The sequence below is a fragment of the Heliconius melpomene genome, chromosome 10 (assembly GCF_056956725.1).
Source record: "Heliconius melpomene rosina isolate 202511_hmr_F chromosome 10, ASM5695672v1, whole genome shotgun sequence".
Taxonomy (NCBI): domain Eukaryota; kingdom Metazoa; phylum Arthropoda; class Insecta; order Lepidoptera; family Nymphalidae; genus Heliconius; species Heliconius melpomene.
In genome coordinates, this window is record NC_140398.1 from 7734968 (window position 1) to 7747637 (window position 12670).

The window sequence follows — 12670 nt, forward strand, 5'->3', positions numbered from 1 at the left end:
AAGCGTGCTTAAAGTCATAAATCATAAACCAACATCAAATATATCCACGTGTATTGTGTTACTAAGGCTTTAGAAAAATATTTTAAATAACTTTTTATATATTAAACTTCTTATATGTTTTTAAAATATATGAAAATATATGTTTTTGTATTGTCATCCATTGTTTTATTGACTGGTGGGGTTCCACCTCTGTTCCTCTTACTGCATATTTTTTAACTAGAGCTAAGAAATAACAAAACATATTATCTGGGATTCGTTGATTATAATACAAATATATAATGACTTTTAAATACACAGAGTAGGGTAGGCAGAGGAAACAAAGTGTTAAGACACTCCACAGTCCATTCCCCATTTTCCTTGCATCGAGACGTTACGTATTATATGCCGGAACTTAACATAGCGCTTTTTTTCCCGAGCGAAATCAAAATAATTTAACCCCCGAATAGGAATCGAACACATAGCGGTCGCGCTTACTATCAAAAAGTGCAACGTTAAAAGTGTTTATGTACCTAATATTAATTTCCCTATTCTCTTGTTACAGCTAGCCCTGCTGTTAGTAGTATTCAGTATCGAAGCGTACGTCCGCCTCTGCCTCGTGCGGCCGATGCTGCGCGCGAAGCACGTCAAAACACAGATGGAAGAAGCCGCCGGCGGTGGACAGGAAGTGAGTTGGTTATTTTAAATTACTATATATTACTACAGTAAGGTCGACGTGTTGTGGTCGCTCTGAAGTTAGATGGCTGCGCAAGTTTGATTTTGATTTCGATTATGTTTTTTCAAGTGAACATAGTCAAAAAATCAGAAGGCTATACTGTATTTTACAATGGTAAAGGAGCATGTATATACAGATTGCAATGTCTTTAAATTGATAAAATAATCTTATATTTTCTTTTCTTTGTGATAATTATATTATTAGGCTGCAATGGGGGATGATTATAATTTATATTTCTATTTTTTTAATGATATATTTTTGCTTATAATATATCAACGTCGATAAGGCATATGACAGGTAAAATTGGAAAATGTAAACTACATTTTTAATTAATTACCAGACAGAATTTCACTATTAGATATTAAATTTATTTATGATAAACAATAATGTTATAATAAACGATACATAAGTATTCGTAACATTTATTATCAACCGATTTAATAAGACGACTAATTAACATACATACGTATCTACAAACATACGTAGCTTTTTATATAAATATTTGATACGCTCGATACTTTTATTAGATTAGCGAATTATGATTGCTAAGTCACGGACTTGTAATTTCGTTGCTTCGATACAAATTTGTATAAACTGTTAATCAATGAATATAATATGTGAAAAAAATATAATAGACCAATTTGTACGGTACTGTTAACGACGAATAATATATATGTATATGTAAATAGTAGTAGATTTTTATACTTTGATTTGTCATCATTTTTCTAATCATACTTATATAATATGTAAATTTGATTTTTGTAGATTGAAAATAGAAATATTACTAACTTAATAGAAGTAGTACTTCTTATTCGGTATTATTAATGTTTAATTGAGACTATTTTATTATAAAACTCTAACACCTAAAAATAACAATTATTAATTTATGCAATCAATTCAATTATCTTATAACGTACAAGGTGTAAAGATTCCACAGATGACACATAGAGTCTAAACCCGAATATGTCAGATCTTAAAAAGTTCTACCGTCCTTGTTTGGTAATGCCAGTGTGAGAGTACAACATGTTCTAATTAAATCGCCCATACACGCTCTAATGATAGCGAACATTTCATACAGTAATTCGTTTTAAGAATTTAAAATAAATCAGAGTATTTTTTTTTACTTACATATATATTTTATAACTACCTACCTAATATACTTTGTTGTCAATATAAAGAGTTCATTGTTTTAAAGTTGAACCCCCTATTACCGTCTTATAAGACTACAGCGAGTCAAGTATTTTGTTGATGTGGAAAGATAAGCGAGCCAAATTAAAACAAGACAGACATTTATTTTACTTAGCAACAGTGTCTTACTGTCAATCATCTTCCAAATGTAAAACACGTGTTTAGTATTTAATTTCAAACGACATGCGACGTGTCATTTCAAATTATTATTATTTTCAACGTTTAGCACTAAGCTATAAATATATTTTATTTCTTAATATTTTACGTTTAATTTATCATTAAACAACGTATGAAGTGCGATATATAATTAGCTAATTATATACTTTTAAATAACCTTTTTTATATAAATAATGTATAAATATATAATTGTATAAATTGCACGATGAGTGACCACAAGCTTTAATTTATATCATTAAATTATAGGATAAGCTTAATGTAAAGTTCCTTAACGATTTTTCTATTAATTTCAGGTCGGCCGCTTAGTTCTCGGTGAGCTTGCCCACTGTCCCCGCTACCTCCGCGTCCTGAAGACCTTTAGAGCCTATCATTCGTCTATAGCGATGGGCACCATGATTACCTTAGGGTGCTCCTTCTATTCCACCATGATCCTGGTAGACTCAATGTGCCATTGAACAAACTCAGTATGGCTACTCAGCGTCAACTCAAAGTCTCGAATTATATTAGTGTTTACTATTTGTGAATGATTTTAAATTCCATTGTTAAGGCAGAGGAATTTATTGTTGTTGTTTCAACAATATTACAATACGAATTTACTTACATTGTGTGCCTTTGTAAGAAAATAATGTAGCTGTCATTTCATTTTGACAGATCAACGAATTATAATTGCCGAATAGGCAATAGTTTATATTTTCTGGGTATATCTTCAAATTGTCATTTCTTGGATAATATCTATTAACATTTTAAGAAAAAAATAATAATACAGGAAAATCATTTTTTACCATAGCCTTTGAGGTATTGTAACTGGATATCGAATATTTTTGGTGAATGAAACTTACATTCATTAAAAAAATATATTATTAAATCTATCATTGTCATACACCTGACTATCAAAATAAATCATTGTATTTTGCTCTTTCTTCCACCCATATTATACCTTTATAATAATCAACGTCATTTAAAAAAAAAAACAAATTAAAGTGCATACAGGAAACTCCACAAATTACGTATTTCTAATACCTTAGCTTAGAGTATAGCTGTATATGTATCCTAGTACTAGTACAAATAGGGTATTTAATAAACCTATGCCTTACTTCGTCTACTAAGGTGAATATTGCATAAACGAAATACAGCTGTATTTTGTTCGTAAAGGTAATTCATTATTAGAAATACCAATTTTCGGAGTAACCCTTGCCTTTTATATTGTATGCATTTCATTAACCATTGTAGGTTACTAGTTCGATTACGGGCTGTGGTCTGTATTATAGATTTTTAGATTGTAGCTAATCGAGTCGGGTGTTTGAGGCGCTGGTCGCACGAACTGAGCAATTTGGAGTGAAATTGTATAAAATATTAGATATAAGCAAATTAATTAAATATATTATTATGTACCTAAGTACGAGTAAAAGATATGAATTACCTTGAATGGATGGAATTGTAAGGCTTTTCAGTGTAATACATATCTTAATCCTTTTAAAATATACAAAAGAAATGATTGAGGAAATATTTTCATTTGTTTCAACATAAGTAAGTAGTGTAGCCAATTGTTTAAGTAAATTATATTCTTGCCGTATAGTGTACGTCACCGTCAGCCGCAACCTAAGCTGTTTGATAGGATCTCGAATTGACTGCTTTCTTTCATCTACTGCCATATATAAACTTTAGCTTATAATGTAGAATAAGTTTTGTAGCCGCAACAACCGCCAAAAGCAGCATTTACGAGGTCAACTACACATTGTGTTTCGTTTACATGGAATAATTAATTTTCTAAAGTTGTTAGATGCTTTTTTGCAAAGATCTAGTCAGCTGTAAGCGGTGTGTGATCGTTAATATGCAGTATTAATTGCCTCGTGAACTGACCCTTGACGCATTTGACGTGATCGAGCAGCTTACGCCGCTAGGCTGAGGTCACAATTTCATTTCATATTTTTAAATTAATTTTCAATAACTTTAGTTACTAATAATAGTTAGTACCGTATGTAGCGATGTATTTAATCTAATATATTGATGATCTGAATGTTAATGTAAGATTTTGTTATTTATTCGAGAGAATGAACGTATTAAAATATTAAATATACGATTAAAATTGAACCGCGTCGTTTATTTCGCAGGCCATACCTGTCAGTTACTTCATATCCCTATATCCCAATCTTGATAAAAATCTTACGAAATAACCAAAACGAGTTCCTTGTATAATGTGCAATGAAGCATTATCTTACACATTAAAATTTATGTCAATTTTAAAATATTTATTGAGAAACTGTAGCTGAAGGATTGATGAGTCACGTTCATTTCTCGTCCCGACACAGTTCAATTATTTAAGACTAAAATAAAAGAGTAATAAGAGACCGAGAGTCCAAGTATTTTAGTACAATGATAAAACGGTAATAAACCCTTTTGGATTTAAATTCTAATTTTCTACACAAAAAAAATATATCAGCGCTAAGATTAAATTAACTATAGTTTTCATTTTAATTAATATATTTTTAAAAGGAGTCTCAAAGACGAAAAAAGAGTAGGTAAATACAACGACCAAAGAGAATTATAAATAAAACAAATCAGCTTCACGCTGTATTCCGGACACCGATGGAGAGAGAAAGGGAACATAGTGTTAAGACTTTCCGTTCCCCACTTTCCACCGAATTTTTCAAGGCAATGCGTGTTGAGTAGCGGAATTCAACGCCGGACTCTTGAGCCTTGGTGCCAGAGCGAAGAAATGAAAATATGAATAAATTTATTCGGTACCCACACGGGGAAATGAAATAGTTAATATTTTTATATCCTCGCTCTGGTAACAAGAATTTGGCGGAAAAAATAAATAGATTTATTTAATTGATAAGTATTTTTTTATATTGAATATGACTATAACTCTTCAACTTTTGCCTGATCAATCATAAAAACATACACAGCTGTTTAATGTCACTGTCAAAGTCAAAAGTCAAGTACTTGTCAAGCAATGGCCTTACGTGTTTTTTTATTATTTGAGTTTGGAAATTTTATTACATTGCACGATGAAATCTAAATTATTTACAGTGATTAAGCCTGAGATTTTATCAGTATTAGTAAATTTTAGTTTCACTAATAGTAAAAATGTTGTTCTTAGATAGAAGTGCGCATACAGAAACGATGAAAGAAGAAACTCGGAATTTCCACGTGAAAATGATTGTAGATAAATGTAAAACCGTGTTATTTTTGTCTAGTGCAATTTGTACGTTTGCTGTTTTAATTTCATTACACAAATTACTGAACCACGATGTTAGATTATCGAAACCCTTTTCTCCTATACCAGCTGGATTGTATGGAAATTATTTGGAACCTTTCGTTGAAGAGTCTCCACCGCCGTCTCGAAAGGAGGATAAAGTGCGAGACGCTGAAGCAGTTGTGTCCTTGAACGCAGCATTAGAAATGAAGAAACACGGTAAAGCAGATAAAGCTATGAAACTTTTCCAACATGCATTCGCCCTGTCACCAAAACATGCAGATATATTAAACCATTACGGAGAATTTTTAGAGGAAACCAAAAAAGATGTAGTGAAAGCTGATCAACTGTACACATTGGCTCTTAGTAACTTTCCTCATCATACTGGTGCATTAATGAATAGGCAAAGAACAGCAAGTATTGTTGAAAACTTAGATCGAGAAATGTTACGAAAAATTGACGAAAAACGAGACACTTTACTATCGATACCAGAAAATAATGCAGCTCTATGCAGAGCTAAGAAAGAAGCATATTTCCAACACATATATCACACAGTTGCCATTGAAGGAAACACTATGACACTACAACAGACTCGAAGTATATTAGAAACTAGAATTGCCATTGCTGGGAAAAGTATAGCTGAGCACAATGAAATTTTAGGATTAGACGCAGCTATGAAGTATATAAATACTACTTTATTATACAGATTAAGAGATATTAGTATAGGGGATATCTTAGAGATACATAAGAGAGTGCTAGGACATGTGGATCCTGTAGAAGGAGGTCAATTTAGAAGAACTCAGGTGTATGTTGGTGGTCACATTCCTCCGGGGCCGTCGGAAATACAAAAGCTAACAACACAGTTTTTAGATTGGTTGAATTCAGAAGATGCATTGGAGTTGCATCCTGTAAGGTTTGTTTCTTTTTTATGTGAATTATCTACACTTAAAACTTGTTACAAATTTAATATTCTCTTTTAAAATAGAGTTTTAATGCATGTAGTTAAAAGTAATATAAATACAAAACATTTTAAAAATTAACTTTAGTTACAAACATTACTGGCACTTTTAAAATTAATTTATAGATGTATTTTACTTGGCATTTCATTCATCATGCAAAGCCTCATTGAGCAGTACATAGAAAATGGAATATCTTCACACTAGTTTCTCCCTGCCTACCCTGCTACATGTAGTAGTAATCCCGTCAAAAACATAAATGTAAAATGAAAGCCAAGTTCAGTAATAAAATGTATGCTTTCAGCGATAAAAGAAGTGAGATGTAAATGTATGCCAAGTTCAATGGTCAGTCCTGAAATTTATTTTTAACAATATAAAATATTTTATAACAACTGAAAATGCCCATTCTTCTTACAACTTGAAGACTTTATTTATGTGTAATATCTGACTTGGCTAGTTTTCATATGAATTTACAATAGAATCTGAATAGAATAGAATTTGAATACATACATTTATATCGATGTAAATTCATTTGAAAACTAGCCAAGTCAGATTTTACACATAAATAAAGTCTCCAAGTTGTAAGAAGAGTGGGCATTTTCAGTTGTTATAAAATATTTTATATTGTTAAAAATAAATTTCAGGACTGACCATTGAACTTGGCATACATTTACATCTCACTTCTTTTATCGCTGAAAGCATACGTTTTATTAATGAACTTGGCTTTCATTTTACATTTATGTTTTTGACGGGATATCATTACTTTTTGTACAGAAATCATAAGTAGAAAGGTTCATAATGTAATCAAAATCAAAATATTCTTTAGTCAATTTGGCCATTATAAGTACTTTTCCTATAGGAAGCTACTGCGGCAAGAAACTCAATAGTTGCTCTTTTTAAAACATAGTTTAGAGTAAGCGCTTCGCCGAATAAACCAAGTAGGACACCATTGTGATAATACACTTCTATCTTAATATGGTACAAATCTACTGCAGCCTTTATTTCGGAAGTAGCTCCGTACGTAGTTAAGCAAAGCATGTCTTCTTTAGAAGAGTAAGGATTCCCGTTTCGAGCGCTAGTGTAGATACTTAAATCATTCCAGTTACGACATATGTATGTACTCTACTATAGTCTCGCGCAATTTATTACTTTGTTGTATATCAATACGCTCAAACAAAGAATATGCAATAGTATGGAAGAGACAGCTCCCATCGGGAGGCATTGGAACAATTCGGTGTAAGTTCTTGTTTCAACCACAAGCAAATCTATTGAACGACTCATTGTTCAACATGTCTTGGAAAAAATATGAACAATAAGTTTATTAAGTGCTGACGGTACAAATCTGAATTGATATGATCCCAAGGTCGACTTCGTTCTCTGCTGTTTCCACAAGTGTTCCTAAAACCAGTAAAATCATGAAACCCAGGCCAAAAATACCATTAAAATATGAGCGCCTTCGTACAATAAAATATATCTAATATAATTAGGTATTTACTTTTTTTATTATAGTCAATAATATTATGTTTTATTACTCTTAAGATGATATTTAATTATATATGAAAATAGATTATATTTATCTATGAATCTCGACTATAGTTATTATTTTGTTGATTAAATGACAGTTGTCAGATTAGAAAGTAATTAATGTATGCTGCGTTTAGAAATCTGATATATTTATTATTATTATTTTCTAATTTTATAATTTTATTGGAATAACTCAATACGCAATGCCTCCAGAATTCAATGGAAAGTGGAGTTACTGAGTGTCTGAACACTAAGTTCCCTCTGTGTACCCCGCTATGTGTGGGATACACCGTAAAGCGGATTTATTTATTTTTTATTATTTTATTTAAGTAATTTTTAATTTTGTCTTTTTTTATTAACAATTGCTTAAATTTTTACTGTTAATTATTACTTTATAATTACTTCTGTTAAGATAGCTGGTAGGCTGACAAGATATCAAAATAAAAATCAAATCAGCTTCACGCTGTATTCCGCACTAAGAAGAGTAGACAGAGAGAACCTAGTGTTAAAACACTCAGTAACTCCACTTTCCATCGGATTCTGTTGGCATTGCGTGTTGAGTGGCGGAAGTCTACACCGCGCCTTGCCTCGACACTAGAACGAAGAAATGGAAATATAAGTTTAAATAAATATTTCATTTCCTCGAGTGGGAATCGAACTCACAACTAGTCAGGTTTTACAATCACACTTTGTGCCCCTGTGCCACGACTGACCTTACAGATAGTATATTATTATTAAATTTTATATATATTTCTATCAATATAATTATTTTTTAAAAGCTTTTATTTATATAAATTTTTTAGTGTATTTTTTTTCTGTTTTAGGATTCTGTACCTTGAAAGCAATAAAATAGAACCCTTATAGGATCTTATATAGGACTTAGTACTTAAATATTGTAATAATAATTTAATATCAAATACGTTAATCGACTATGCAAATACTCTTAGTATAATAAGTACTAAAATGTTTAAATTATCTATATATATAAAAGGACTTGTCCTCACTGACTGAGGTAAGACGCACGCACAGCTGTAACCGGTGATGGTAGAAACGTTAAGTTTGGACAAATGTTTACTTTCGTAATCTGGACATCCACTAAGAAGGGATTCTGAAAAATTTTAACCCTAAAGGGGCGAAATAGGGGTTGAAAATTTGTATGGAAAAAAAATTAAATCGGCACCGATTTTCATAAAATTTGAAATTTAGATTTTTAAAAGTATTTAATTGAACACATGTTTCATCGATTTCTAGAATTCTCCCTCTAAGGGTGCAAATAAGGGATTGAAAGTTTGTATGGAAAAATATTTAAAACGCCACCGATTATTATAAAATTTGAAATTTAGACTTAAAAATATTTAATTGAACACATGTTTCATGGGTTATTAGAATTCACCCTTAAATAGGCAAGCGAAGCTGCGCGCGTCCGCTAGGAATAAATAATAATGAAGGATGTTAATCCATTTATTATATTTTTATATTTTTACGTGAAGCCCTTGAAGTCCACATGATGACAGGCTTTCTCAGGACATAAATTAGAGTTATTTTCAGCTACAAATGGAGACATATCTTATCTTAAAATATACTTGAAAGCATCATGTTGTTGTAGATGGCTTACGTAAGTAATAGTGAAGTTAGTCTACAAAACAAATAAAATATTTACTAACGTGTGACATAAATAAAAGCAACAATATATAAATAATGCATTGCTCTTATATTATGCCAGGCGCTACACTATAAGTAAATGTGCCTAATTGAATCTATTTATTGAAAAATTATAAGAAAATATTAAAAAAATACTAGTTTCGGATTTTTCCCTTGATATACACCCAATTACTTAACCGGATGCTAAATTTCACCATTCTAGGTCATCTGGAACTTGGTTAACATTAAGGTCTGTAGGTCAGTCACCCCCCTAAAAATTTACGATTTTTGGACGTCATTATCTAAATAACTGTTTGAGCGGTGTTTATGAAATTTAATGCACGTATACAGGTAGGGGGTCTTAATATTTGAGCCAAATATTACAGGTTTAGGTGGAATAGTTTTTGAGTTACGAATAGGTAAAAAGTGGCTTCAAATGGTTCGTGTAAAATAACACACGGTGCTGCTCGCCAGTTCTGTTCGTAAAAAAACTTGGCTACGCGCTCCGCGCGTTTTAAATACAGTGTGATGCTGAAAACATAATTTTTTGGTACATATTTAAGTTAATAGTTGTCAATTAATTTAAAGATATGCTATTATTTAATTAAATGAATGTATTCCAGATATGCAGCCCTAGCCCACTACAAGCTAGTCTACATACATCCCTTCATCGATGGCAATGGTAGAACATCCCGACTTCTAATGAACTTACTTCTAATGCAGGCTGGTTACCCTCCTGTCATCATTGCTAAGCAACACAGACATTTGTATTATCAGCATTTACAAACTGCTAACGAAGGGGATGTTAGGCCGTTTGTGAGGTAATATGTTCTTAAGATTTTGTTTGATTGTTTGATACCATGGTAATGCAATCAGAAAATGTGGGTTCAATTCCTTCTTATTATGGAATATTTGTATTTTGCAAATTGTGATAATGTTTTCACTCTTAGAAGCTCAATTTGACCCACTTCCCAGTGTCCCATTGAGCCAAAATTCAGATAACAACTTCAATTTTGATGTTCTCATAATTGTGGAGAAAATCGTTGTTGAAAGAATTCTATAAAAAAAATGTTAATTGGATATTTACTACTAATAAAGTACTGGTTTCTTAAATCTTTTTATAGTAAATTACTTTTACTTCTGAATCCGATAATGTCATTGTCATCATTGTATTGAAATCGAAAACATTCAAAATCAATAAAAAAATTGTGAATTTCGGAACAGCAAAGTCTTATTAGACATGGGATGACACGCAAAATCGCAATCCGGGTTTTCCCGCCCATCTGGTTAGTCACAGCAAAGCAACATGGCGTCCGGCGAATTGGTCGCGGGATACTTAAATTTTTCTAAATATATTATTTAAATACACTATTATGTCAGTTATCGATAGAATTGTTTTTTATCTTTTCAGGTTTATAGCACAGTGTACAGAGAGAACTTTGAACTTATATCTTTGGGCTACAAGTGAGTACAGTCCAAGTGTCCCGGCTATAGGTGACCCACATATCCTTACTGGGGAAGGATTTGATGAAGATATAATATGAAAATGATTTTAAGTCATGAAACTTATAAAGATACTATCCAAAGGATATATTTTGTGGTACTTGTATTGTAATTTGGTTAAAAAGTTTAAAGTACTGTCTCTCTCTCTGTATGACATATTTTTCTATATTAATTTAAAGTAATCATTTACTTTTTTGGAACATTTATTTGAAATTAAACAGTAAAAATATTTTAATTTCTTTGCTTTGCTCCATTTTAACGAATAATTACTAAAAAAACAGTTTTTTCTGTTTATTTTTTTTTAAATCCTTTATTTCATTTAGATAACAGCAATTTTGTGATAGACGACAAGCATTCTTTCGTAAAAATATATCACAAATGTGCCAAATAATATTCACTTATTCTTCAATTCATTTTAAGATAATAATATTGTATTCTAATTTTTATCTAGAAATTTTCTGTGATATACCTACACCTAAATTTATTTATTTATTTTAGATTAGTAACGTGTGTCTTAGGTCACAAATTGTAACACAACCAGTGTGATCTTGCATTTATGGCGAATTTATATTGTAAAAATAAATAAGCTTATAATATATCATATATCTGATGTTTAGAAAAGGAAAATTTGACTGTTTCCAAGAAGGCGAGGGTTTAAATCCCGCTAAGTTAAATTTTTTATACATTTTCTAAAAGTAGTTTTCTTTCTTAAAAGTGTGTGTTTAATGTATTTATTTCCTAAATTTACAAAACATATAGAAATTTTTCATTGTAAATAAAAGTTTTAATAAATTCGAAATCATAAAAAATATGATTCCTATCTTCCAAACGCAGTATTATGTTCTTTAGTAAAAGATTATGATTGTAGAAAAATTACAACAAATTCGGCGTTGCTTAAAATGTATATGTAATAATTTCATAAAATTAAGTTTTATTTTAAACAGTGATGCACAATGTAGTGGTACAGTGTGTCTTCCATTAAAATTGCATTACCAGCTCCAATCAATAAATTTCTGGACTAGTACAAAATGTGCTATAACTGTAAAGTTAATATTTAATAAACAAATTTGTGACATTATTTAGTTTCATTATAAGATTATACCTTATAAAGTATAATATGTACCTTATTATCGTAAGTCATATTCTAGTCTAGTAGTCCGCTAACTCTATCTAACAGCGTAAGCAAATTCTCAGGAGACAAAAAAATATGAGTATTATCAGATTGTTTGTACGATTTTGAAAATTTATTTGTATTCCTCTACTATATGAAATAAAACAAAGGTTGGTTTTGTATTATTTCTAAACTTTGCCTTGGTAAAAAGATAGATAATTGCCAACTTTGCCATGGTAAAAATATAGCAGCGTGATCCGCACTCATCTCAAAATTTTGGATACACTGCGTGTTCGCATCGCTTGTCTAGTTACCAGAGCGAAGAAACGAAAATAATCCATTCGGAGTGGCAATCGATCTCACAACCGTCTGCTTTAAAAAAACTTACCTTTTTTATTATTTGTTTCACCTTCACGCTGTATCCAGCATGGAAGGCAGAAATGACCTAGTGTTAATACCCTCCGTCCCCTACTTTCCGCCGTATTTTTCGTGACATTACGTCTTGAGAGGCGGAACTCAACGCCAGGCTTTTTCCTTAGTACCAGAGGTAAGAAATGAAAATATTAAATAAAAATAACTCATTTTCTCGAGTGGGGATCGAATCCACAAGCATTCCGTACAGTCACACCCTTGTTTTGCCCCCGTGCCAAACGGCAAAA

The 12670-nt window shown here is 31.3% G+C and overlaps 2 protein-coding genes across 2 annotated transcripts in view; both read left to right on the forward strand.

The window, feature by feature from the left end:
* The window catches only part of LOC146535391 (transmembrane protein 205), a 34265-nt gene extending 30306 nt beyond the window's left edge, over positions 1 to 3959 (forward strand). The window contains exons 4-5 of the mRNA XM_085191470.1: positions 542 to 664; positions 2371 to 3959. Coding sequence (XP_085047596.1) covers positions 542 to 664; positions 2371 to 2532 — 285 coding nt within the window. The 3' untranslated portion in view covers positions 2533 to 3959. The remainder of the gene's footprint in view (positions 1 to 541; positions 665 to 2370) is intronic.
* A 1062-nt stretch (positions 3960 to 5021) lies between these two features.
* On the forward strand, positions 5022 to 11975 carry Fic (FIC domain protein adenylyltransferase). Its single transcript, XM_085191475.1, has 3 exons — positions 5022 to 6189; positions 10021 to 10218; positions 10809 to 11975. Exons 1-3 carry the CDS (start codon positions 5168 to 5170, stop codon positions 10939 to 10941), a joined length of 1353 nt encoding a protein of 450 aa, XP_085047601.1. The 5' UTR covers positions 5022 to 5167; the 3' UTR covers positions 10942 to 11975.
* Positions 11976 to 12670: the final 695 nt, after the last annotated feature.